Below are 27,897 nucleotides of genomic sequence, written 5' to 3'. Positions count from 1 at the left end.
ATCCTCTCAATTTCCAATTGAGTGAGCCCTTTTTGAAGTTTCTACAACAACGCTTTCTATAAAGATGAATAAAAGTAAGAAAGGTGATAAAAGGTTCTAGGTGATAAAGGTTCTAGAAAGGTGATAAAAGTCAGTGTGGTAATTATCGAGGCATTAGTCTGGTCTCTGTAGGTAGTAAATTACTTAGTAAAATATGATCCTTTTTAGACTTGAGATTCCGTAGACAAAATTTTAAGAGATGAACAGTGTGGTTTTAGAAAAGGTAGAGGATGTGTCAACCAAATTTTGACTCCTAGGTTAATAATTGAGAAGTGCCTGGGTTGTCAAACACCTTTGGTCCTCAGTTTTATAGATTATGAGCAAGCGTTCGATTCTGTTGATAGAAGAGCTTCAGTAAAAGTTCTGTCCTTGTATGGTATACCAGACGAATACATTAAAGTGATTAGTGCTATGTACGAGAATAACACTGCTGCGGTTAAGGTAGGAAATGAGGTTAGCAGCTGGATTTGTATAAAATCACGAGTTAAGCAGGGTTTTGTTCTATCCCCCTTTTTATGGATTATTTTGATGGATTTTGTCTTAAGGAGCACAGGAAAGGCAATGGGAGACCACGGAATCAAATGGGGAGGAAAAGGTCTCCTGGACTTTGATGCTGATGATTTAAGCATCCCAGGTGAAAGTGTGAGCAAAAGGTACAAAGTTTTAGAGGTTTTGTTAGCCTAGGCTGGCAAATTAGGTTTAAAGGATAATACCGGTAAGACTTTATCGCTAAGGTTAGGAATGAGCGAAGGTGTGAGGTTGACGACGTTGGGAAGCGGAAAGATTAATTAGTTAAGCAGCGTTTCTTACTATTGCAACGTTATTGCCCGAAACGAGAGGTGCCTTGAAGATATTAAAAGTAGACTAGTTTAGGCTCGGGATGTTTTCTCACAGTTAAAAAAGTTTGGAAGAATAGGAAGACAAGTCTGCAAACCAAGATTAGAATATTAGAAGCTACAGTGATGACTGTGGTCAAATATGGCCCCGAAAAGCGGATGAAGATTTGCTAGATGTTTTCCAGAGAAATTGCTTACGGATTGTTCTTTGTACCCGGCTGACTGACCGTATTTCAAACAATAGGCTGTACGAAAAATGTGGTTCAATATAGCTCTCTAGGGCTATAAGGAAAGAAAGGTTGAAATGGCCAGGGCACGTTGTGCGGATGAAGGATGACAGATTGCCGAAAATTATCCTTTTCGGCCAACCGTCTAGGGCTAAACGGAAAGCAGGTCGTCCTCGTTTGGGATGGGAGGACGTCATAAAGAAAGATTTAAAGGAAATGGGAATTTCCTGGGAGGGTGTAAAAAGGGAGGCTTTGAATAGATTGGGATGGAGGAGGAGCGTGCGTAGTTATGTTGGCCTCAGGTGGCTTGGTACTGCGGTGAGTTGTTGTTAGTAGTAGTAGTATTAGCTTTCTATAAAAAAAACCTTATATGCATCCAGGACATAACTTTCAACCCTTGCCCTGAGGGCTGTAGGGGAGTTGTCATCCTCAAATACATAATTTCTAGAACTTTCAACTACGTTGAACAAAATGGCTATCTCAAAATTTTGATTGGATGTGTTTTGGGAAATGGTGGGCGTGGGAGAGGGGTTAGTTGCCCTCCAATCACTTTTGACTATTGAAAAGGGCACTAGCCCCTTCAATTTTCAATTGATTGAGTCCTTTTTGAAGTTTTTACGACAAATCCTTCGATACGAAGTGCCCTGGTCTAGGACCAAAAAAAAAAATACATTGTGTCAACATCGTTCTTTACTTAGGCAGTCCTATTGCGCTGCCTATGAATATCCTGCTTAAATGTGTAAATAAAAATAGAGTTTCGCGGCAAGGCCTAGGCTCCTTCGGCTCACTCGGAATTTTGTCGGATGCTTTAGTTTTCTCCGTTGGCTTGGCCTTTGCTGGGACCGGCCTTCAGTTTTATGAGATTTGAATATCTTAATTTCTAACGCCAAATTAGCGTTTCACACCATTGGTCGCAAGTACATGCACGAATCTATTGAATTTATTAAGCTAATTACTTTTTTTTTCTTTCGGCGAAACTACTATTATATTTCTTTATTAAAATATTTTTACAATTGAACTTTTGAAATTTCAGAATCTCTTCTATAGAAAAAAAAATGTGACGTCATAAAAAAAATGTCATTTGCATAAATTGTTATAGCTAGTTTTCAGATATTTGGAGATTAAATTTTAATTGTTTATTTGTATTTGTAGAACCAATCAACATTTTTCAAGGACAGCTTCAGAATGGAGATATGAATCCAGCCATTCGTCTGTCCTATCATAGAGGTGTGCATTATAATAGCATAGTTGATCCATTTAAGGCCACTGTTGGGGTTGGCCTGGGTCTGCCTGGTCATGTCCCTGGGGCTGCAGACAGGAGTCTTGTCCGGGATGCTATTTCCCAAAGTGAAGAAACTGAAATTGAAAGAGTGAGTCCTTTTCATTTTTCATTTGAAATAATTTATAATATTATTAAATATTTTCAAATAGTTTTAATGTAATAAATATTTTTCAGGTGAAATAATAAAAAAATAAAAATCAAATAGAACAGTTATTTTTTATATCTTATTAACTGACGCCACGCACCTACAAAATATTTTGTAGAAAAAAAAAACAAAGTAGGAACATCATCCCCCTTTTTTTTAATTTCCAATGAAGTGAGCCCGCTCCTAAGTTTGTATGACCACCCCTTCCTTACGGAATGGCCAGGGGAAAAAAGAAGCACATGGAGGTCACATCATTCTTTCCTACCGATTTTTATATATGATTGTATTTTCTTACTTTTTATTTCTATTCGGCCACATTAAAGATTTGAAACTTGGGGTATTCAGGCATACTCTGACAAGTGAAAAACCATATCAGCATATTAAATTTTCAAATTTGGGTATGCGAGGGGGATCCTAAGAATATTTGACTATACGAATATTTGAAATGATGCCAATTTTTACTTGAAATTTATTTCTTACTTTTTTTCTATTTGACTATTGTAAGAGATTAAACCAAACCTTTATGTTGTTAGTTTTATTTTGGGGAGGAGGGAGGGCCTTCAGAGAATTGGACAAAACGAATTACCAAAATTAGACCAGTTTTCCGTAAAAACCATTTTTGTTTTGGTTATCTGTTTGGCTGCAATAGATTAGAGAACTGAAAGAAATGTTTCTTGCTAGCTTTGTATGTAAATCTTATTTAGATGTTTGGACGGTTCCATTAAAACAACCGTTTATTGGCATATGTAAATATCTTGAAAACTGGGTTTATTGGCATATGTCTTTGTCGCTAAGCAGGGTCATGTGATAATACTGTTCCAAATACTTTGTTTTAATTTCAGATTTGGTTTTAATAATATTTTTATTTACAGACTATGATGGAGGATAAAATCAAGGCCACCGATTGGGAAGCAACCAATGAAGCCATTGAAGAGCACATTGCTCGTGAAAGCTATATAGAATGGCTTCGAGAAAATGAACGAAATACCAAGCACTCGGTAATTTATTTCCTCCAAATTTTGCTTTATTTACCTTTTTTAATTTTTGTTTGTTCTATTTTGTTTCTGTTTTTCTCTAGTCCTAAGGTGCAATAAAGTGATTGACTAAACTAGATTTGTAAGTTCTGGTGGTGCCAGTGTATGCGACATAGTGCCACCAATACCACTAGTGGCCTCTGCTAGGGTTATAGCATCGCGGTTCCAGCTGTCACCCGGGTTCTACGAGTTCTTTCCGCTCTGATATTATGACCAGCGTGTTAAAACATAAAATCGCGAAGAAAGGAAGAAAATCAGGACAATTAACAGCCAGTGAAAAAATTGAAAAATTATGCAAATATTTCGGTCAAGACCTCCGCTTGACCGTCCTCAGTGCAGAATAAAACTGATAAAAATATAAAAACCAAACCCTAAAATAAAAACACCAAACTAAAATTGGACGACCCTTTCTTAGTAACGGTGAAACTTAGTAACGTTGAGTTATCCTTTCACCGTTACTAAGAAAGGGTCGTCCAATCTTAGTTTTGTGTTTTTATTTTAAGGTTTGGTTTTTATATATTTTTCAGTTTTATTCTGCACTGAGGACGGTCAAGCGGAGGTCTTGACCGAAATATTTGCATAATTTTTCAATTTTTTCACAGGGTGATAACTGTCCTCGTTTTCTTCCTTTCTTCGCGATTTTATGTTTTATCATGATTAGCCAGTGTGGTCTCAGAAATTATTTACGACCAGCGTGTGTACGACAAGTGTACTACTTATGAGGGAGTAAGTGCCACAGTATTTGACCCAAGGTGTATCGACCTGTTTCACCATTGATAAATTTATCCTTGGATGGGGACGGGTCCTCCGGTGGATACTACAATGGCAATAATTCCCAATGCTCTCTTCCTAAACCCCTCCCCCCCACCTGGGTTCGTGAAAAATAATCTAATACCATCGTAGCAAAATAACTCAGTTTTATTACCAACGTCAATTCCAATGTCACGATTTCAATTCTAAACGGCTTTAATATCACTTGCTGAACTCTAAACGGGAACTAACTTAAAAACATATATACATACAAGAGGTAAGCCTCTTAATACGGACAAGAGCTCGCCTCTTTCGCCATGGTGTCACGCCGTGGGTCAATAAAATTTATGGGAGTCAAAACTGAACTTGCCTTCCGCATTAATGGTTTTTCAATGGCAAGATTTAGCTAAATAAAAATAGAACTTCAGTACAAACCAATTTCTTCCCTCTTGCAAAATTATTGCAGTGAAAACAGGCTAGCCTCTGTGAAAGTTTACCTTGTAAATAAAATTTTATTCTAGGTAAATTTATGTATAAATAAAAAGGGATATTTATCTGATAAAAAAGGGGCACAGGCCCCAAAAAGATTCATGCGTGAGATTATGGAGTAAGATTTTTTTTTTTTTTGTATTATTATTAGTATTATTCGACTAGCTTACACATCGCGTGTTGCTGCAATCTTAAAAGAAGGACATTCTAGAAAAAATATTCTCCCCGGAACATTCCCCCCTCAATTGCGTATTAGTAAAAATCGTATTTTTGAATTTAAAAGTATTTGAAAAATTTACACGCTGTAGATAATTTCCCTCGAAAAATCTCCCCTCTCTGCAATAAATTCCTTCTTCGCGGAAAATTCTCCCCCACTGGAACTTCCCCCCTGCATATTAATAACGGTCGTATTAAAATTCCCTTTGCGGACAGATCTCCCTCTGGAAAATCCCACCTATTGAAAACTCCGCGGAAAATGTTACTTCCCCGCGGAAAACACCCCGGGAAAATCACCTTCCTCCGCGAAAATTTTCCACGTAAAAATTAACCCCGGGAAAATTTCACCCTTCCTATAATTCCCCCTTAGAAAACTTCCCCCACGTGTAAAGTACTGTTCACATTTAAAATTTTTAAATACTTGAAAAATTAGTTAAGGATTATTTGCCTACCCGTCAGACGTTGTTGGATAAATAATATCCAGAAAATGCGAATAATGTAACGTTTGAACCGAAGGAACTATCAAGTATTTGTGTTCACCCTATCAAGTATCTTTATGAAAAGTATTAAGAGAGCCTTGGGGGGGGGGGGGGGGATCATGTCTAAAATCTTCGCAAGAGTGTACTCGACAACTTGTGTGTCCTCAACAACTTAAGAGTTTATTGGCAATCGGATCAGCGCTGCTAACGGGATACATTTGTACCATTTTTGGTGCAATATTGAGGCTCTGGTAAAATTTGATATATTTGAAAATATGTTGATATAATGCAAATTTACCAGTACGTTTTAGTTTCATTTGATCTTTCCTGACTCAGATATCTATTCAAGTTGTAGTTTATCGAAAATTTCCGTCTTAATATGGCAATTTTTTAACCTGCTCTTGAAATGGTACAAATTACTCCCTTGTGGGACTTTTAGTTGAAAAACTAGTACAGTTTATTTCATAGCGTTGGCAACCCTGGATTGGATAAACAGTGTACTAATGCATGCAGGACAGGCACACAAGTATACACTCGATTTTATTTGTATAAATAATTCCTATTGATGATACATGTCCTTATTTACCAAGGCTACCCTTACGGAAAATTAATTCTTAAGTGTTATTAAATCGACGTGGTATATATGGAAGGAAGTTACGATATCTGACACACACACTCTGCAGATATTTAATTGTATTTTTTCTTCTTTTTTCTTTTTTTTTTACGAGAAACAGGAAAAACCACTAAGATAGTTTGGTAAAGATAATTGCCAAGTAAAAGTTCGGTATAGATATTTCTGATTGAGAAGAGCTTTGTGAATATGCTAAGATATTTGGTAAAGCAAACCAAGGTCTGTTTGACTGAATTTTATTCGGTTAATAGTGATGTTAGCATAGGAAACGTTTAAGCTTTCTTTTATTGGTTTTTTAATTTGCAGATTCGTAGCGCCAGGTACTTTTAATTGTGGAATACGCCACTATTTATCCTGTTTCTTCAGGAGATTATAAATGTCTGTTGAGGCTTCTTTTGAAGGAGTCAACAGAGAAACTTTTAGAGAAAACGCTCCCAGGAAGAACATTCCAGGTCGAAGTACAACTTCGAACAAAGCTCGTCTTCAAGTGCTCAGTTCTTGACTTGTCAACCGTAAGATATTTGGCCTAAGATGCATGCCTTCGTGTCTGTCTTGTTTGTTGAACAATGGGAGGGGGAAGAGTGATACAAGAAAGATCTACATTAGGAAGTAAATTGATGTACTTGGAGAAAACAGCCATTGACGTTACCTCAAACGTTTTACTAAGAGACTGGAAAGAGGCATGGGTAACGTCTAAACCTGCCCTATTAAGGCCCTTCCATACCTTAAAATCATGTTGCGAGTCTCAGCGTCGATTGAACGTCTTAAAGACAAGGGTTCCATTGCCGAATTTTTCCAGCACAATATGCAACTCCCAAAGCAGTTTTGGCGAAAATAGATAGAGGATCTTAAATGTGTCAACAGTTCAAAAAGGTAAAGAAAGACTAGTTTAAAGTAAAGAAAAGATATAGTCTTCTACGAATTGTTCAACAAAGCACTGCCTACTTAATGTACCTGCAGCATAGATAATACGTCCCCTGTGTTGGCAAGGTTTTCAGTCAAAGCGGGTAGCACATCAGGGAACTTTCTAAGATGTCAAATTGGTCAATGATACTGTTTTTGAGGTGATTTTTAATATTTTCTAAGCATGTGTGTTATAATATTTTAAGAGACCTCCTTTTCCTGAACTTTAAAAGAAAATTCTTTTCCGTTCAATAAAAAAAATAAAATTCACGCTATCTAATGATGTTTATTTCGTTAAATCAGAGTATTTCTATCTCCGGCACAAAACAGGAGAATTTAAAGGGTTTTCTAAGATTTCCGGGAAAGTAGGTGCCGGGCTCTAGTGTTCTGTCATTTATTCGGAGCTCTTAGCCTAGCTCACAAGTTCTGGCAGGGCCGCCCAGTCAATTCTGTATAGTTTTGCTGCACAATTTAAAAAGTTTATAATGGACGAGACAGGGCGATTATTTAAATTATCGAATCCCCTTAAATAAATTGTTTTCATGATTCGATTTCATATTTGGCTTTATGTTTGGTTTTTTCAAGTTTGTCATCTTTCTTATTGTTAGACATTGTATAATTGAGCGAAACCTTTGTCTACTCTTCCCTTTTGCCATTTTCCTCCACAAAGTTAGTGATTTGTTGAGTTATCTTTTTTCAGCGTGGTGCTAATTTGAAATCACCTGATATTCGATCACCCCGCCATAGAGGAGAAACATCGACGAAATTAAGTCCTGTTCATAATTTTGGGACGAAAAATTCCCCTAAATTAACCCTTGGAGAAAAAAGGTCTTCATGCCAATCTCCACAGCCAGGTCATAGCCGTAAGTTGTTTTTTTTTTCATTAATATAACTTGTTAACTATATTACTAAGCTATATTAAATCATTTTTGATAAGATGAATGAATAAGACTTATTGGTGCGGCATTAATTCGTAAAAAGGCTTCTTGACCTGTAAAGGATAGAAAAGAGACGCGCTTCATTTAAACGCTGACCCGTAAAAAGAAAGGGAGTACTTTCCTAGCAAGCCAATAGGTGCTGACTATAAGACTCATAACATCACTCAATAAATACTAGACTCCAATCAACCTTAGACCAAAAAAAGATTAGAGAGAAACAAAAAAAAATTCTGAGTGACACCCTTGAGCTGATCCTAGACAAAAAAAAGATTCGAGAGAAGCCAAAAAGATTTAAGATTTTTGTTTTTTAAAGTCAAGTGAGTGACACCTATCAGTTGATTCAGTTCATAAAATCACTTAGAAAATATGAAACAGACTCCAATAAATCCTAGACAAAAAACGATTCGAGAGAAGTCAAAGGTTTTTTTTTTTTTTTTTTTTTTTTTTTTTTTTTTTTTTTTTTTTTGCAGGTAAGACGAGTGATACCCTTGATCTAATTCAAATTCATAAAATCAATAAAAAAAATACTAAAGAGACTTCAATCAATCTTAGACAAAAAAAAGGTTAGAGAAGCCAAAAAAGAATTGTCAGTTTAAAAAAGAAAAGGCCAAACGAGTAACACCCTTGAGCTTATTTAGTCATCTTTTTCGTGGTTACAACACAGCAGTCTGACCTTACCGATGGGATAGAAGAAATTTGAATATATACGTTGCGAAATGGATTTTTATTTGATCGTATTTCGTTTAAAGTAGTAACCAAAATAACTTATTTAATGTTTTACTTGTTTACTAATATATAAGTAATTATGTTCTCCATAATAACATAAAAACATACTAGCGCCAGAATGCCAATCAAACAGTTGGTAATGAGTTCAAACAGTTCGTGGTAGCGAACTGTAAGTAAGGATCGATGTGGCTTAATAGTAACCAAAACTCTAAAAAATGGAATTTTTATATCAATTGATATATCAAAAGAATCGGCTTATTATGTTGATTTCAAATATATAAGTTTAATTAAATTTAGTTTTACCCGTCGAAGCCTACGAGCCTGAGAAAATTTACCTGATTTTCGAAAAAAGGAGGAAACGCCCTCTAAAAGTCATATAATCTTAATGAAATCACGCCATTAGATTCAACATGTCAGAGAATCATATTCTAGAGGTTGCAAGCTCCCATCTTCAAAAACGGGGTTTTTGTTGCCATAAGAAAGATCACGAATGTGTGTTTATTATTTGTTTTTCAGGGGTGATCGTTTTGAACCTTATTGAGTCCTAAAATATCGGGAGAGGATCGGTTAAGTAGAACAATAAGAAGCTTTTTATAAGTACTAGCGTAAAGAGCGAGGTATTAAGGAGAGGGCAAACCCGTCATATACGTAATAGCTTCTGTTTGCTCTAAGTTGTAATGTTGCTCCTTACTTCAGTTGAAAAACTTTTTCTATTTAATTACATGTTAAATCACATACAATACACTTCAGAAAACCTCACGAATTAAAATGCCACACAGAGTAAGGTTCAAATACAGGCAAGTACCGGTCAGTCGAATTAACGGGTGGAAGGCTTACTTTTTTAATAATAACCGACCAGATAAACTGTCCTGCACAGGTCTTCAGTCTTAAATCTGACCCATAAGAAGGGGAAACTTCTCAGTGGGTCTCAGACAATAGACTTTTGAAGCCAAATTTCCTCGTCAGGTAATGTCTTCTTTCTTTAGGGGTCAGTAGCTATATTGTCCTGAGGCTATCACAAGTAACCTACTTGGTTCCTAAAATATTTTTGTACGCCATTATGCTGCAGGCTCTACAAAGCAGTAATAGGTGATGTATAATACAAATAAAAATAAATTATTGCAAATAAACATTTTAATATTGTAAGGATTTTTAAAAAAGTTTCTTCACCCGTGTTTGTAAACAAGTTCATTTCCTTTAAATAAATCAGAAAATAACACAAAATTTAAGCCAATTACCTTCGCTGGAGAACTAGATTACGTACAGAAATGGGTCTTTAAAACTTCAGTAGTAAATTTACCAGGCCTTTGATGCAAAAATGAATTCCAGTGTATGTGTGAATACACAGGATTTTTTTTCATTATTATTATTAAAGTAGGGATTTATTTGGTGCTTACTGCGCTATCAAGCACAGTAAGAAAAATTCTTTAGGGAGATAAAATGGAAAGTTCAAGTAGTTCCAATCTTCGCCAAAAATAATTAAAACAAATTGCACAAGCACCATGAAACCGACTGACGATTTCTATTAGAACATAGACACGGTTTTAGATTCAAAATGTTCGCAAAGAATTTTTGGATCGCAAAAGAGACGCCTTGGTGAATAAATCAAAGAGGGAGGGGAAAAGAAGAGAAGTACAAGAGTCTTTATCGACATTATTTTATCGGTTTTCTGGTTTGGGAAGTGGGTCAGTAGAGTGACCCTGTAAGCTGAGCACGAGTTGACTCAGCTCTAAATGGGTACCTGGAGAAATATGGGAAAGGTAAAGACTAAGGGTGTGCCAAAGCAGAAAATGGCTGACCCCCAACCCCTATTGTACTTACTGGCTGAAGGGCCGTTAAACGGAGATCAGTACCGCCGGTAGGGACTGTTAAAGTTCAATGTCGTATTCTTTTTATTCTTAATCTAACCCCCTTTTTCTTTTTATTCTTAACCCCCTTTTTGATCCTAGTCTACCCACAGTTTTTCAGAATGAATGCGAGCGAGCTAGCCTTACCCTCAATGAGCAGAAGTGCAAGGTGATTTGTTTCAACCCTCTTGAATTGGACTTCCAGGAGTCCACTACCTTGTTGGAAAAGTTGGCAGTGAAAAAATTATGGGGGTAATTTTCTCCGTTGATTGCAAGTTCAACAACCACGTTAGTGACCTTATGCGAAAAGGGTATGCAGCGCTGTAGTCACTGATTACCATGAAGCGGTTCGGGTTCAGTGTGAATTCCATGAAGCTTGCCTTCGACTTATATCCTACCCTTCATTGAATATGCGTACCCCGTGTGGGGCCCTGGTGTACAGTTGAGTGCTGGGATGTGTCGAGACATCGAAGCTATCGAAATACGGGCTTGTAAGATTATGCTGGGTCAGGCCTTCACTACTTATGACAATGCGCTTAAGGTTCTTGGCCTCGAGTCGCTTTTTAACCGCCGTAACCGCCGTCAGATACTGATTTGCTAGTTCGGCTATTTCCTGCTCCATAGCAGCAAACACAGGACGATCCTGCCCCCACTAGCCCCCGTTACGTCCCATACCCGGAGACAATACAAGCTCAACCCAGTGACATGCCGTACGACTTGCTACCAGCACTCCTTTGTCCCTTTTTTACAGACATGGTCAACCAATTCTAAGAAAAGTAATATGGTTTTGTTCATTTTTTGTTGTCGTATTTGTTATTTAACTTTGTTGTATATGTAAAAACCCTCCGTATTAGTGCTTTTAGTATGTCTTAAGTATGTCTATGTCTATGTCTATAACTGCAACTTGAACGGCTAGTTATTGCATTTTTTCAGTATTGTTTTTCCTTTTCTTTATCTCTTCTTCTTTATATTAGTGAGTACATGTCAATCTTCTTTTTCTCTTGCTATTTAACAAGGCCCCTTTCCAGGGTCCCAGAAGACTTTCTCTGGGGGTGAAGCGAGCTATCATGTTTTTTTTTGTAATAAAATAATGTATTTATCTGATAAGAAATCCACATTTTCAAAATCTCGTGCACTTGCATTTCGAATGGTATATACTTTTAGAATTTTAGTATACTCTTAATCCAACCATCTTTACTTAAAGTAAAAACTATGTTGTAACCCAGCGTTTGCCTCTAAATTACCTTATAGGTATATTTCTATCTAGCATTTGTTAAAATTTTAATTGCCTTTTATTTCGTTTAGGTGACCAGCTCCCATCAACAAGCAAAGATGCAGATTTTTGCGATTTTAAATTGTCAGAGACAGCTTCGTTTTTAAATAAACTACCACCAGATATGTTCGGTATGTTCTCTCTCTCTCTCTCTCTCTCTCTCTCTCTCTCTCTCTCTCTCTCTCTCTCTCTCTCTCTCTCTCTCTCTCTCTCTCTCTCTCTCTCTCTCTCTCTCTCTCTCTCTCTCTCTCTGTCTCTCTCTCTGTCTCCATCTCTGCCTCTGTCTCCTGTTTGCAGATATGGTTCATATAGCGGTGAGAATATTTTAATTTAATTTCTTTTTTAGGTATCTAAAGGAAACTGTTATTTTAGGAAATTAGCCCTCCATAAGGTGGGTTTGCCCCTCTCCCCACAAGAATCATCTTAAAAACATAATCTTAATTTGTTTTTATTTGAATGAATAAAAACAAAGCCTCGTTTCTAGGAATTTGTATAATATTTAATTTTAGTTTTTTTTAGGTATTTTGGAAAATTGTAATGTTATGAGAATAGCTCTCCATAAGGTGGGTCTTCCCCGCACTCCATTCTCTTCCCCATTCTCTATGTACATAAAGATTTGTGAATCTATATATATATATATATATATATATATATATATATATATATATATATATATATATATATATATATATACATAAGCCTGAAGAGAATTGGAAGGATTGGGTTAATTACTGATACGAAAGGAAGTTAGGTATCTTTATCTTTAGATATTTTTACGTCCATGATTTCCTCTTTCTTTTTTTACTTCTGTTGCATTTTTTTCCTATTTCTTACGGACCCTCGTTTGCACCTACCCGTCTGTCCACGATTTGTCTAATGTATGAAAACGGACCTTGGACCATATGTTGTGTAAAAATGGAAACACGAACCTTTTTCTTATTATTTTTCTTTAGTTTCTTCATGTGAGACTAAGGAGAAAATAAATCAATTACCGAACTTAGTTGGAACATTCTCATTTAACGGCTCCGTGAAGCCATCTTGGTTTCAACATAGTGGGAAAATTTAAAGTTGTTTCTCGACACATGGCTGAAGTGTCTGCCCAATATTTCCTTTGAAATTTCTCTTGTATATTTTTAGTAGGTTCGCTAGCAGCAGGTTCACCATTTATTGTCCCTGAATTCGGTCACATTTAAGATGGAACTAATGGTGGGGAAAACATTTTCGCTCAAGAGCTTAAAAATATTTACATTTTTGATTTGCCAAAGCGTAAAGTATATAATCAAAAATAGCATTTTTCCGTGAGGATAACTCATTAATTAATACGTGCTCATTAATACGTGTCAGGGCATTATGTATTATTTGCTGTGCGTGTGCATTGACACGCACTATAATTATTGGGGAAGTAGAAGAACTTTTTATATCCTTTGTTGGTTGAAAATATTCTTTTTCCTAGATTGACTTCTTTTAAGTACCAATGACACCAAAAAATTTTTTTCGACTGTTTCAAAATTATTGCGTTTTTAGCGCAGAACCGCATTTTCGTCAGTGTTACCACGTTCAACCGCGCAAATGAATAAGCAAAATTCAAATCCCCCCAAAATTTAAATATTAGTAATCTGTTGATCCCTAAAGACAACTACACGAAAACAACACTTTCTTATGCTCTTTGGCGCCATATATTTTTAATTTTTTGTTGATTTTTACCCATATTTCTTCTGTTTATTTAACTTTTTAGTAGTATACGTTACTATCAAAAAGTGCATAACTACATACTAAGTATTTTTTCCTTAAAAATGTAATTTTCCCCAATTTTTTAGTATAAATGTTACCGTGAATGTCCGCAAATGGGTGAATGTCGACATTCAACAGTGAATGTCCAAAATACCTTCTTTTTTTTCTTGGGTTTAGTCAACATTACCAGTTAACTCTTTCAATTTAATGTAAGGTTTGATGATAACAGGTTAGGTCACATTAAGGTTGGTTAGGTTAGCTTAGGTTTCGTTAGGTTTTAGCCCATTTCTGATATTTAGAACCGAATTTAACCTAATCTAATTTAACCTAAACTAACATAATCTAGCCTAACCTAACTTAACTTTTACCATCATATCTTGCATAAGACCGAAAAATCTGACTCGCGAAGCTGATTAAATCTAAGCAGAAAAAAAGGTATTTCGGACATTTACCAGTGAATGTTGACATTAACCAGATTTTGGACATTCATGGTATGTGTAGGCATCTACATAAAACAATTAGACCCAATTCAAACAAGGCAACGATACTTCGCTTTCTTCAATGTCCTTGTTTCTTTCGCTGGTGACAGCACATTTGGCACTTCGGAGAGTTGTAAATCAGAGCCTGGATTAAATATAGTAAATTTGCTTATGATAGTATTTCTATGGTTTAGCGCTAATTATCTTACCCTATATTTAAAAAAGAACATTCATTTTCTCATGTGTTTCTCAGGTTTATCCTCAGTTATCTTAAATTCACCCGTCAAATGGGATTATTAATAGGAGTAGCGATTGGTATGTTCGTTTTGTGGGTATTCTTGTTAATGAAAATATGTATTTCTAACGTCACATTGATTTGACTAACCTGAAGAAGGGCACGAGTCTGGGTATTTAAGAGATTCTTAAACAATCTTTTCTGGAAGGATTTTGAAAGTTTTTTTTCACTGGTGGATCCAACCTTGTATTTCTTATTGCCCAATAGTATGCATGTCAAATTGTCCTTCTCTTTTAAAACGGCGTTCTAAGTTTTACAATCAAGCTAGAACCTAATTCTTCTGTAGTTACTCCTTTACTTGATCTTGAATTACTATACATTCTTTCGTGTCCATGTTTTAATTTTCATCAGCTTCATGTTGATCTCCCTCAGGCCCTAAGTGTTCAGCCGTCTTTTACCTCTGATGAAAATAATTATCATCTTCGTAATACAGAAAATCACATTCAAATTCTTTTCTCCTTCTGAAAGGCCAGACTTCAATCCTGTAACGACGAGTTGTATTGTGTGGCATATGATGCCCCAATCAGCTCCAATATGTCACGCTTATAGGTTGTTCGAAAAAAAAATTCGGCTTCCTAAAAATCTTCCGCTTCTAAAGATTCCATAATTTTTGAAAAACCGAAGAGAAAAATATTTAAAAATTGCGCTCTTCAGATATAAATAGAACTAAGATGGGTCAACAAGGCGGAAATTGTATTCATTTTGCTTTCCTTGGCACTTCAACTATTTAATTGTTAATTAGCTGACAACGAAACATCATTAGGGAAAAAAAGTAAAAAGCAAGATAACCCTTATTTTCACAAAATCATTCTAAAGAAAAAAAGAAACCTAAACCCATGAACCGCTATATAATAGGTACTTCTTCAATTATTATAATTTCAGGTCTAGCTGAGTGGGACGAAGCGGACGTTTTGGCGAAAGTTTTAGCTGAATCCCAAGCCGAATATTTAAACAGTTTGAAAAATAGTGCTGCGGGAACTAGCGCTGCTAGTAGTGATAGTGAACATTGATTTGTGAGAATCAAAGGATCCGAGTTTTTGTGATGAAAGCGAAGTTGGACTGAATTTGAATTTTTGAGTGAGTGAATCGAATTCTTCTTTTTCATGGATGGGACTCTCTTAACTCTAGAGTTTTGAATGTATACCATGTATAGCAAATATGTTCTTAGCCAATTCTGTAACTGGGCTGGGCTAAGATATTGATTTTTCGTCCATACTGCTTAAACGCAGAAAGTGACAGAAGCTAAATGAAACATTTTTTCGATTATACATTTGGAAAATATATATGCAAAGGTTATTCTCAAGGGGCCATTTTATTCATTTTTTTGGAAATTCATGTCCCCCCTTAACTTCAGATTGCCTAATAGATTAGTGTATTCAGATTTATCCTGTCTTGTTTGGTTCTTAAAACATCTTTAAAAAAAAAAACCTGTTTGGCTTATGTCGAATGTCTAAAAAGAACCTATTGCATTCAGACAAATATTGAAACAAAAATGTTTTAACACTAAGCACCATTGACAAACTATCAAATAGACTCAGATTTAAGTGCTCCTATACCTGAAATAATAACCCGTCATGATCTTCCAACCGAAGCTCCTGCATCACTCCCTCCGCTTTCTTCTCTGGTAACTTTCCAAGGGCTATTTCTGTCTTGCAGAATTGCCTACGCCAGGGGGAGTCGAGCTACCGAATAAAAAATATTCAAGTTTACAACACATTTTCGGGGTTTGTCACTCTGTTGTGTGATGTGTGTTGTCTTACATCAGGTTTATTGGGTTTTCATAACGGATATAATGAAATAGACTTGCGAAAATAGTTATGGTAGCCCAAAAGAGGCTATGTTACAAACAATAAGTGTATGTTTATGAATTTTATAATGTTTCTGGTGGCCAGCCCTATGCCAGGAGTTTTGACTGAAGAACTACTAAAAATGTTTTTCTGGCGTTTAATATAAACAACTTAGAAATACATTTTATTTAATGTCTCACCTTTTTGGGTATTAAGTTAAGTTTTATATTAAAATAATGACTTTTAATAAATAATGAACTTTTTTGTCGTTACTTGTCATACAAGTAGCATTTTGCTCTAAATGTCTTGTAATTGGTGAATGCAGAGACAATACATGGAGGGGTGGGGGGGGGCCTAAATGGGTCCGCTGCCATATGAGTCATGCAAGAAAATGTAAGATGATTAGGCCAAGTTTTACACATGCAGGATGATGGGTTGCAAAACTTTTTTTGCAAATCAAGCTTAGGCTGTGTCCCAAAGCGGGGCGTGAAAAGGTTCTAAGAAAATGTTAAAGGGAGTGGGAGCTTCGAGAGAAAGATTAAGCTAAAGATCTTATATAGGCTAAGGGTGAGGAGGCTCAGCTGTACTAACCTCTGGTGGATCATCGCTTTAATGCAGTTTAACAAAATTACTTGGGTCGAAATTAATTGAAGTTAAAAAAAACTCGGTGTCTAATAAAAAATTCATTCAGAGTCTGTACGATCCGTAATGTGTATTTGCAACAAAAAGTTTAGCCCTTAGGTTCGGGAAAATCAAATGAGATAAATTATCAAAAATATCCTCAAACTCTCCCAAAACAGGTTTCTGAAAAAGGAATAAATGGAAAAATCAATTTAATTATTAGATTGTATATCTGTAATCAGAGTAGATACCCAAAAGTATATGTATGAGTGAATTCATCATTCAGACGACAGAAAGTCTTCATATACAGTATTCCTTTTTAAGAAAATGAATTGTGGATGCTCTTATAGTTATATATTAATCATATGTTTTTTAATGTAAGTGAGTCCTTTTAATTTAAAAAAAATGTAGAGATGCATGGGAGGCTATGCCATACAAAGGACAAGAATTCTCTAAAAAAAAAAGCGTTGCTTTGCATTCTGAAGAATGGCTATGGATTAACTATACATTTCTTGTTTAAACATTCATAAATTATGTCAAAACAACCAAAAAGAAACAGGTGTGCCTAATCCGTAAAAATCCCACTAATTCTCCATAAACGGCATTGCTTTTTGATAGCGAATTGCTGATGATTTTAACTTATCCATTAACCACACTTTTTGAATTTAATTTTTTATGTTGAATAATCCACATCCTATAAAATTTAAATGTGAGCATTTATGAAACCCTGTAGCTACAAAGTGTTAAATTATCGCCTTGGAATATTGTCTTGCCTATACCCTGAATGGGTAATCCCAGGGCTAGAATGTAGTGACATCTGTTATCCAATCCCTCAGTAATACGTAAAATTACGTAGTTTGTAAAAATTTACTGTAAATTTACCTGAACCGCATCCATTAAATTCAAAAGTTGAACCAAGCCTAGCTCTATTGACTCATTTTTACTGGTGATCGCTGCGTCAAGCCAACTTAAAAATTGAGATGTTGTAGGAGGCAAAAAAAATTCGTTAGTTTATGGGTTTTTTTTATGAATGACGTTTTTTCCAAGCTTATGATTAGGTTAAAACAGCTTTAGAATTTTTTGTTGATTTGCTATCCAGAAATTTGACCAGTGGAAGGACCTGAATGAAAGAATGTTAGGACATCAGTGGGGGTGGTGATGGAGGTAATCCCTCCCCCCAAATTTTGATATTTTTTTCTTCTTTGGTATTTCATTGAAGAAAATATAAAAACAACAAAATCATCCCCCTAGACTTTTAAAAATACACAGAAATAATATTTGACCACTATACTGTAGGAATTAAGAAATGCAAAAAATGAATACTTCAGAAATGGAAAAATCTGTGACTTTTTTTTAACAAGATTATTGTTACTCCAAACAATGAGTTGCGATCAAGATATCGATCGGTGGAATTAACAAATGCTCTGAACAAAGTAAGATATGAAAATGATACTGAAAATGGATATCATTCACCCCATCAGCAACATTTGTTTGAGGTGGATGATTTTTGGACAGCCTTCGAAAATTTCGAAGGCTATGTTTGGCTGTCCAGTCAAAGCCGCCCAGCTGTTGGTAGAGTGAATGAGCTCAATCAAGACGAGGCTATAAATAACCTTAAGAAATACTAAATATAACGGTAAAGAAGTAGAGTCCTAAAATGATATATAAAAATGCTAAGTTCATTCCCTTTTGAACTTAGCTAATGGAAGGAATATAGACGAATAAATTTCACCAATTGACATAGCCAGTAAATGTATAAAACTCAATTCAATTGTTTTTTTCCTTTGTCTCTTTAATATATAGCAATATCAAGGGTGTATCCAGGATTTTCGTCCTGGGGGAGGGGGTATGAAAAAACCGTATAAAAACCTATCGAAAATTTGATATGCATTTTGTTACATTTTTACGAGTCGGACAAAAAGTCGGGGGGGGGGGAGTGTAAAACCGGGTAACCCCCCCCCCCACTGGGTACGGCCTTGGGTGATATGTATATTTTAGTTTGATCGAGCATAATAGCTTCCTACAAAATGGTCGCCTGATACTATTGATTTGTTCTTTCTTATCTAGATTAATTAGATTTTAATTAATTCATAAACCTGACAAAAAAGGTGTGAATTTGCTTCATATTGTAATATGACCATATATATATTCCTTTTTCAGAATGGTTTCCTTTTTTTGAGATAATCTTCTTCTTCTATTCGTATTTTTTGTGATTTACTGTGAAAAATTTTGTTTGCTTTATTTTTTGAAAATAATTTTGGATGTTCTTTTTTAATTGTGATTTGTTATCAAAATTATTTTGCTCTATAAAGTGCAAGTTATTGGGATGTTTTTAAGTATGTTTATAAGCCTATGTGTAAATGTGATTGAATTTGGCGAAAAAGCAAAAATGTTATATAATAAACATCGTAGTTCATGTGTTCGATAATTCTTTTAATAATATAAATTAAAAACTGCTGTTGAGGTGTGTGTTCTTTTAAAATTAGATTTCCCTGCTTTTTTTGTAACTGAAATTCTGGTGTTCGAGAAAATCAGTTTTGTGAAAACAGGTTGCGAACAACCAAAGAAAAGATAATTTTTGAGGATATAATGGCGGTAAAAATACTATAGGGAGTCAATATCAGCGCCTAATATCTCATTGTCGCCGGTTTTGCACATGTTTATTAATTTTTTAACCTACAGACGGATAAATCGTGTTATATCTGCACCTTCCCCTCCCGGCACGGGTAAGATACAGGGATGTTGAGATTATTTCTGTGTTAATGCCAAATCTGGCTTGCAGAATTTTCAGTTGCTCAGCTCTCACTTTGGGGAACATAAGAAAGTGGGTGCTTACTCTCAGTTTTGAAATTATTGCATAATTTATCTTTTATTTAAGAATCAGTTTCTGGAAGTTTTTGAATATTCAGAAAATTTTGTTTTTGAACTTTCAGTGTTGAATTTATGATTCTATCTCATTCCTGAATTGGAGAGTACATTACAGTCTTTAAATCCTCCTTACCCGAGTGTCCCTGGTGAAAGATCCCTCAATCAAATTTGATAAAGGTTATAACATAAGAAGTGTGCTTACCGCGCTTGATAAAGTTGCTTGAATGCCACCGAATGACCGGTCGTCAAAAAATTTGTGCAGCATATGCGTGGCCAGGGGGGGGAGGGCTCCCGTGGGAAGCAAGAATACATGTAAATTGAAACAAAACTCTTGGTAGTACTTACCCTATCACCTTGGGAGAATTGTCCGACAGTCCTTTTAACGTAAATAACAACAAAGACCACACTGCCTTTCCATAAAACAAATGAAAAAAGGTAAAACAAGGAAGATTTATTTAAGACAGTGCAGTTTTTTTTTTCAAATGAATATTTCGGCTCTATATCTAAGAGCCGTCGTCAGAAAAGCACAGATATATAAAAAAAAAGACTTGCAGTAAATTACATGACCATTAAAATTAAAAATTAACCAAGTCCTAAAATCATCACTTTAAAAAAGTTCAACCAGGAATGAAAAACACACGAAACAAGGCAATTCATTCAGATGAAAACAAATCAAGAGTATGTTTTAATGTTGTCGTCTTTTTGGTCGCTAATCCAAAATGATTTTTTTTATACAAGGTCAAAGGTCTCATCGATACAAAACTAATAGTTAATATCAATGAATGTGTATCGAAAAAACGTTTTAGGTTAGCTGCCAAAAAAACAAGAATAGCATTAAAAGCATGCACTTGATTTGTTTTTACCTCAATGAATTGTCTCGTTTCGTGTTGATTTCTCTTCAGTCCTGACTGAACTTCCTAGAAGTGATGATTCTAGGACTTATTCAATTTTAGTTTCAGTGATCATGTTTTGTTTTATTTGTGCTTTTCTGACGATTGACGTACAGTTGATGGAATAGGTTGAAACAGGTTCGAACCATAAGGGACAAGGAAGTAAGTGTTTTATTAGCTACTTATTGTATACTCAAGGACTTATTCCCTAATTTGAAAAAATTGGGGTGTTACGGCAATCTATATGGCTAATGAAGAAACGTTGACAAATAAAGATATTTGGCTAAATACAATAAGTTTCCTATGATAAAATATTCAAATATAAAGTTCTGATACTTATACAGTGTGATAAAGTTCTTTTTTTACTTGTGTTTAAGTGCTCCAAAACTCGGTCTACAGTTGCCAGTGGCATCAAACAGGTAAGGAACGGTGCTTAGCGCTCAAATATTCACATTAGTTGGTACCTAACGTTTTTTAGGGTTAGAACACAGAGTATGAGAGTGCGTTCGAGCATCCCCTATCTAACTTCATATCGAATCATAGTGAAAAACCCTCACCTCACGACATCCAGCCGACAATAAATGCAATTATTCAGGTAGAAGTGGAAAAGGAATTAGGAGAACAGAAAAAGATGAATTTTGTAGTCATGGGGCTGCCTGAATCTACTGCTGTCAATGACATTACACAGGTTGTCAAATTGACTCAAGAAAACGAGCTCGGGGCAAATATCACTGAAGGGGAGTTACTAGAAACTGCCCGGATTGAAAGACCAAAAGAAGATGGTAGTCCACAAACTTTGATAGTTAAGCTAAAAAAAATCACAAGAGATTGAGATGAAAAGGCAAACAATCCTGAGGACAGCTCCAAATCTAAGAAAATTATCAAATAAAGAAACTCTTACCAAAGTATATATAAACCCAGATCTCACGCCCATGCAGAGACAAATGCTCGCCGTGAAGAGGCAACAGAAGAGGAATACCCGCACCCAGTGCGATCGTCAAATGGAGATGCAGAGCCATTGGAGGCGAGGTAAAGACTTCAACGAAGAGCAACGGCAAATATGAAGTAGAATAACCAAAGCCAAACAAATGCCACCATCCTTCAGGCCTAACAAAAAAGCTACTAAAGTAAAAATACTAAAGATACTATATTTAAATGCTGATTCACTACCAAACAAATTATCAGAATTAAAAGTAGAAATTGCAGCAAAGAACCCAGACATAGCAGCAGTGGTCGAAGCTAAGCCTAAACACTGTCAATATATCCCAACTTTACCAGAGTTGGCCATCAACAGCTACAAAAGCCACACCTTGAACATAGATCAAGAAGAAGGTCGGGGAATTATTTTCTACGTCTTAGACAACTTATCAGTCCAGAAAGTGTCATCAAAAATAAATGGACAGGAAATTATTTGGCTTCAGATATCAAACACAAACCAAGCAACTCTAAATTTGGCTGTAGTATATAGAAGTCCAAATAGCACAGCCGTGAATGACCAAGTACTCTTTAAAGATATTCAAACTATATGTCAAAGATTAACAGAGCCAACTCTAATCAATGGAGATTTCAATTACTCTAACATAGATTGGGACCTTCCACACTTCCTAGAGCATAGCGGGTCACCCTCACAGAGGGAATTTCTGAAGATAGTGAACGATAATTACCTAGAACAGCTTATTAAAAAACCAACAAGAATCCGAGGAAGCGACAAGCCAACACTACTGGACCTAGTCCTATGCAGTAATACGGAACTAATAAAAGAACTTACTATAGGTCCTCCTGTTGGAAAATCGGACCACGCTACAATTTACTTAGAGGTGATTATAAGTTGCGAAACTATGAGAAAGAAAGAGAGGTGGATGTATTCAAAAGGTGATTACAATACCATGCGAACGGAGCTAGAAGTTTTCAACTGGACTGAAATACTAAATAACACAGATCTAGTAGATGACATGTACAGAAAGTTTGCATCCGTAATCATAGACCTCACAAAGAAGTATATACCAATAGTCAGAATATTTAAACGACCGCCTCTAAAACGAGACATCCTTGACCTAATAAAAACCAAGCGGCAAGCCTGGGAGACACTCAAGCAGACTGATACCAAAAGTAATCGTAGAAATTATCGCAGAATCTCCAACAAAGTCAGGAAAGCCACTAAACAAGAAGCAAGTGAAAAGGAGAGTAAAGTAGCTGAAAACTCAAAGATCAACCCCAAGGCTTTTTGGAACTTCGTAAATTAGAACAGAAAAGAACAGCCGGTTATTCCCGATCTTAGAAACTCAGCAACAAATTTAACAATCAGCGACCCAATAGCTAAGGCCAACCTACCAAATCAACCGTTTTCAACTGTTTTCACAACAGAGAGACAAAGATGAAAGTCAAGAGGAATGTCAGCCACTAGACGCAGGCAAATTTGAAGAAATAGAACTGACAATACAAATGGTCTACAAAAAACTAAAAAATCTAAACCCTTACAAATCAGAAGGTCCAGATGGCCTACACCCTAGAGTGCTCAAAGAGCTGGCACAAGAAATTGCAGCGCCATTGCAATACATTTTTGTCAAGTCGCTACAAACAGGGAACCTGTCTGATACATGGAAGCAAGCAACAGTGATACCCCTCTTCAAAAAAGGAAGCAAATCAGATCCAAGTAATTACAGACCTATCAGTTTAACCTGTATCACATGCAAAATACTAGAATCTTTAGTCCACGATAATATATTACAGTACCTACTCGAAAGGAGCCTCATTTCACCCGCACAGTTTGGATTTCTCAAGAAAAGATCAGCAGAAAGCCAGCTACTTGTCGCTACAAACGCCTGGAGAAAATATATGGATAGTGAGATCCAGGTAGATATTTTATACTTAGATCTCAGAAAAGCCTTTGATAAAGTCTCACAAAGTCAATTTCTTCGAAAACTACAGTCTATCGATGTTGGCGATACTATTCTAAAGTGGGTACTCAACTTTCTGAAAGGAAGATCTCAGCGAGTGAAACTGGAGGGATATCTTAGCAGCAATGAGACAAAAGTCACAAGTGGAGTGGTTCAAGGTAGTGTTCTGGGGCCTTTACTATCCAATATTTACATAAATGATCTTCCAAATAGCATAGATTCAGAGATACTGCTTTATGCAGATGACACAAAAATCTTTCGCGCAATAACAAGCTTTGAAGATACAGAAATACTGCAGCAACACTTAAACAAAATAGCGGAATGGATAAAAAAAAGGAGCATGGAAGTGAATACAGAAAAAAGTAGTCACATTCGGCTAGGCCCAAAACACATTTCTCAGTACTACTGCTTTGAAGGACAACAGATACCTATACAAGAAGAAGCGCGAGATTTGGGAGTGACAATAGACAGTGACATGACTTTCACCAAGCATTACGAGTCAATCATCTCTAAGTCATCACAAGTCTTGGGAATTATTCGAAGGAATTTCTCTCTTACTGACTCAACACTGTTTTCTATACTCTTCAAATTGTTAGTGAGACCAATGATCGAATACGGTCATACAACAACCAGACCATTTTTTCAAAAAGACAGCAATGCAATACAAAAAACTCCAAAGGAGGGCTACTAAATTTGTTCCATCACTTAGAGACTTATCATACCAAGACTGTTTGAAAAAACTGTTGCTCCCAAGCTTCTCATACTGCTTTTTGAGAGGAGATCTTATGAAGTATATAAAATATGCGACAGACATTATAACAACATCCCTCCAGAAAAGATAATAACATTCAAGAATAATAACCTAAGAGGTTCCGAGATTAGGCAAATCGAATAACGTCTCAGAAAAGATGTTGGTAGATGAGCATTCAGCAACCGCATTGTCTCCGAGTGGACCGCACTACCATCAGACACTGTTAACTCAGATTCAGTCAATGCATTTAAGAACAAGATTGACAATCATTATAGTGATAAAGCATTTGATTATTTAAATTTTTGGAGATAGAGGCGCAAGCCTGTTTTCGCAATATATTCGTATTATATATATTCGTATTATATGCTTAGTATTAACTTCCCCGGATGTAATCCGTAAAAGATAACAACAAATATTCATTCGGCAACTTGTCAATTGAAACGGTATAGGCAACTGGGCGAATAACAACATTAACCATGTGTACTCCACTGTCAACATAACTTATTTACAAACTCCTGAAGGTGTGCCATATTTCACATTTACTGTCCCTTTCTGCTCTCCTCGTATAATTTCATATACTTCTATTTCAATTTTTTTTATAATGGCGTCATTTATCCTCAGATATCCTGCATTTTCCAGGGTTAGCAGGTGTAACTTATCCGACAACTAAGCCCAACTATTTCAAGTTCCAATCCTACTAATCTCTGACATCATTTGCATCTTATGAAACGTTAAGGATAAGTAATCTTGGAATGCTCAAACGCACTATGGCTAAATTTTAAGAGTGGAAAGTGGCGCTAATGCCGAAAAAATCACAATCGCCATCTAGATTTTGGTGTCTCATTCAGCATTTTTTTTAGACTTAACTATGATGTTTTCTTCAGAAATTGAGATCATATACTTGTTATTAAACTAGTTTTGTCAACTAAATTAATTAAAATATTTTTTGATTTATTATTAAACTAAAAAAAAACAAATGCTTGATAGCATTGGTAATTTATTCCGACATTGGGGCCAGTTTCCGCTCTTATTAAGCTACTCGTACTCTTTGGTCTGGGATTCATAGAGCTAGGGAGGGGGCAGACTTGTAAGAGAGACTTTATCACCAATTTGTGTTTACGCTGATGTAGCACCAAGAAATAACGGCAGATGATGCGTTTTTTATAATTTCAATTCCACTCTACCATCTTATCAAGGAGGCACACTTGTGCCTCTATAAAGAGGCGACCCACCACAATGGTAAGCGATTTCAGGTCCTAGAGGTCGCAGAGAGACGGCGGTAATCGCATTTTGTAGCCCAAGCTCAAACTAAGAAACTTGCAAAATTTCATCCTTCTCCGACTTTATCTTCATGGGGTAAACTGGGCCGGAAGTTTCGATCCTCACACCACAGCCCCCCTTTAACATGGTCCGATTGGGCTGAAAATTAGAAGTTAAGCTTTTCTAGGGACCGGAAGCTTAACCTCAAAATTTTCGCTGAATCCGATTACTCCTTTCCTGTATTCAAAAAACCAAATATAGCCACTTAAAATTCATCTATCAGCATTTCTTTTTTTTTCTTATCCACGCCTACAGGCCACAGTTGGCAACTGGTCGGTGTGAATGAGGACTCATTCGAAGCAGAATTTGATCTGTTAGGGCCTTTTGATATTTTCAGACCGAAAAAATTATCCCCCGAATTTACATTTACGAAAAACCTCGTTTTCCTATAATAGCCCATGTTAATTTTTCCCACCACAGCCCCCTTTAACGTTGTCTGATCGGGCTGAAATTTTGAGAATGATTTTTCTTGAGGCCTGGGAGCTTATCCTCGAAATTTCATCTCCATCTGATTACTCTTTCCCTGTTTTCCAAAAACCAAATATCTAAGTTTTGTGGGAATTTGCCTTGCGAAAAAAGATTCCATTTACTAAAAAACAATTACATTCATTAGTCCAGCGGTTGATACTTCAGACTGTCAGGCGGAAAACCCAGGTTCGATTCACCGTCAGAGCAAATTTTTTATATACTGAATTTAAACTTTAAAAAAGAAACTCAGTTTCTTTTTTAAATTAATTGAAAAAAATAACGTTTTCTAAAGAGTTAAAGAGGCTGAGTTGCAAGGTCGACCATTAAAACGTACAGGGATTAGGAGGCACAGTTGGGGGGCTGTTAAAGAGGCTGAGTCACAAGTTCGAACCTTAAAACGTACAGGGATTAGGAGGCACCCTGTACGACGTGATTTGAGTATTCAGGAATTAAAAGCCTTAACACAAGAATGTTCAAGAGCGGGGGGTTTGGGGGCGGCAGCCCCCAACTTTAACTCCTGACACGATCAGCTAACAGTTAGTCAAGCAATAATAAGTAATAAACTGTGCAAAAACGTGCAGAAATTATTTTAAAAAAAACTACGTTTTCTAAAGAGTTAAAGAGGCTGAGTTACAGGGTCGAACCTTAAAACGTACAGGGATTAGGAGGCACAGTTGGGGGCTGCCGCCCCCAAACCCCCGCTTTCGCAGCCTTTAAATCAAAAAAAAAGTTTTTTAAACTGAAAGTAAGGAGCGACATTAAATCTTAAAACGAACAGAAATTATTCCGTATATGAAAGAGGCTGTGCCCTCCTCAATGCCTCGCTCTTTACGCTAAAGTTTTTTATTGTTTTAAAAAATAAAGTTGTGAGACAGACTCAAACTTTAGCGTAAAGAGCGAGGCGTTGAGGAGGGCACAGCCTCTTTAATATACGGAATAATTTCTGTTCGTTTTAAGATTTAATGTCGCTCCTTACTTTCAGTTTAAAAAACTTTTTTTCTTTTTTTTATTTAAAGGCTGCGAAAGCAGGGGGTTTGGGGGGCGGCAGCCCCCCAACTGTGCCTCCTAATCCCTGTACGTTTTAAGGTTCGACCTTGTAACTCAGCCTCTTTAACTCTTTAGAAAAGGTAGTTTTTTGAAATAATTATATATAATACTTCTGTAAAGAATCATTATAAAATTTGGATGGTGTACATTCACTGATAGTGGGATTTTTTAGCCCTTGCCAGTGACAAGGAAGATTCTGCAGCCACCTGTGAGGAACAGAAGCGTTATCATATTAAGCCCACGACTTTTACTAGCTCCGGACCAGGCAGGTACGTGGGTTCTTTTAGAGGGGGGGCAATTGTCATTAATTTGAATAAGAGTTTTCCAGCAATTTGTGCGAATATAGAATTTCAGGGGGATGACCCCGACCCCTTGCATTGCATATAACCTTTTTTCAACCATAACTTTTACAATGCTAAGATGGAAAAACAATAAGATAAGGGAAAAGATTTCGCTTTTAAAAATTTAAAATAAAATGGTAGCTAATTATTTCTCAGTTTGCAGATTTTTTTTTTTTTTAATAATCCCACCTCCTCTCCTCTCGGTGACCTTCAAAAATTCTTTAAAAATATCTCATAATTTATCTAATGCCGCATACTCTTTTCTCAATAAAAAAAACTTCTTCAAAAAATAAAATTATTAAAATTATATAAAAATTGAGCATTCCAAAATATACCAGGGTATAAAAATAGATGTATACTACAATTCAGTTTTCTCATATCTTTTAGGTTCATCCGATATCTCAGGCTGTCCTTCCCCCTTAGGGCAACCCTTCCATCGTGACCTTAAATTACACTTTTCATATACTTTTCCATCAACCTCTATTTCCCCCGATATATATTTCACCTTTACACCCTTCCCCCAAAATGAGAATATAAAAAAAAGTAAGAAAGAAATGAAATACTCCACCTTTACAAATGAAAACCAA

General features: G+C 36.0%; 2 protein-coding genes across 2 annotated transcripts in view; both read left to right on the top strand.

Annotated features, from left to right (window-relative positions):
* The window catches only part of LOC148953632 (OTU domain-containing protein 5-B-like), a 75,691-nt gene extending 56,500 nt beyond the window's left edge, over positions 1 to 19,191 (top strand). The window contains exons 7-11 of the mRNA XM_089087284.1: positions 2,255 to 2,472; positions 3,402 to 3,527; positions 7,732 to 7,894; positions 11,848 to 11,946; positions 15,203 to 19,191. Coding sequence (XP_088943410.1) covers positions 2,255 to 2,472; positions 3,402 to 3,527; positions 7,732 to 7,894; positions 11,848 to 11,946; positions 15,203 to 15,330 — 734 coding nt within the window. The 3' untranslated portion in view covers positions 15,331 to 19,191. The remainder of the gene's footprint in view (positions 1 to 2,254; positions 2,473 to 3,401; positions 3,528 to 7,731; positions 7,895 to 11,847; positions 11,947 to 15,202) is intronic.
* A 2,383-nt stretch (positions 19,192 to 21,574) lies between these two features.
* Positions 21,575 to 22,729, top strand: LOC148953631 (uncharacterized). The gene has a single exon (XM_089087262.1). The coding sequence runs from the start codon at positions 21,575 to 21,577 to the stop codon at positions 22,727 to 22,729; it is 1,155 nt and encodes a 384-aa protein (XP_088943388.1).
* The last annotated feature ends 5,168 nt before the right edge of the window (positions 22,730 to 27,897 follow it).

Source organism: Artemia sp. Qi Xiang Cuo, chromosome 3, assembly GCF_049724085.1.
Source record: "Artemia sp. Qi Xiang Cuo chromosome 3, ASM4972408v1, whole genome shotgun sequence".
Classification (NCBI taxonomy): Eukaryota; Metazoa; Arthropoda; class Branchiopoda; order Anostraca; family Artemiidae; genus Artemia; species Artemia sp. Qi Xiang Cuo.
Note: the sequence above shows the minus strand (reverse complement) of the source record. Positions and strands in the feature narration are given on the sequence as shown.

What these genes read in the sequence shown, in the direction of transcription:
- LOC148953631 (XM_089087262.1), top strand. Translation starts at nt 21,575, where the DNA reads ATGCCACCATCCTTCAGGCCTAACAAAAAAGCTACTAAAGTAAAAATA.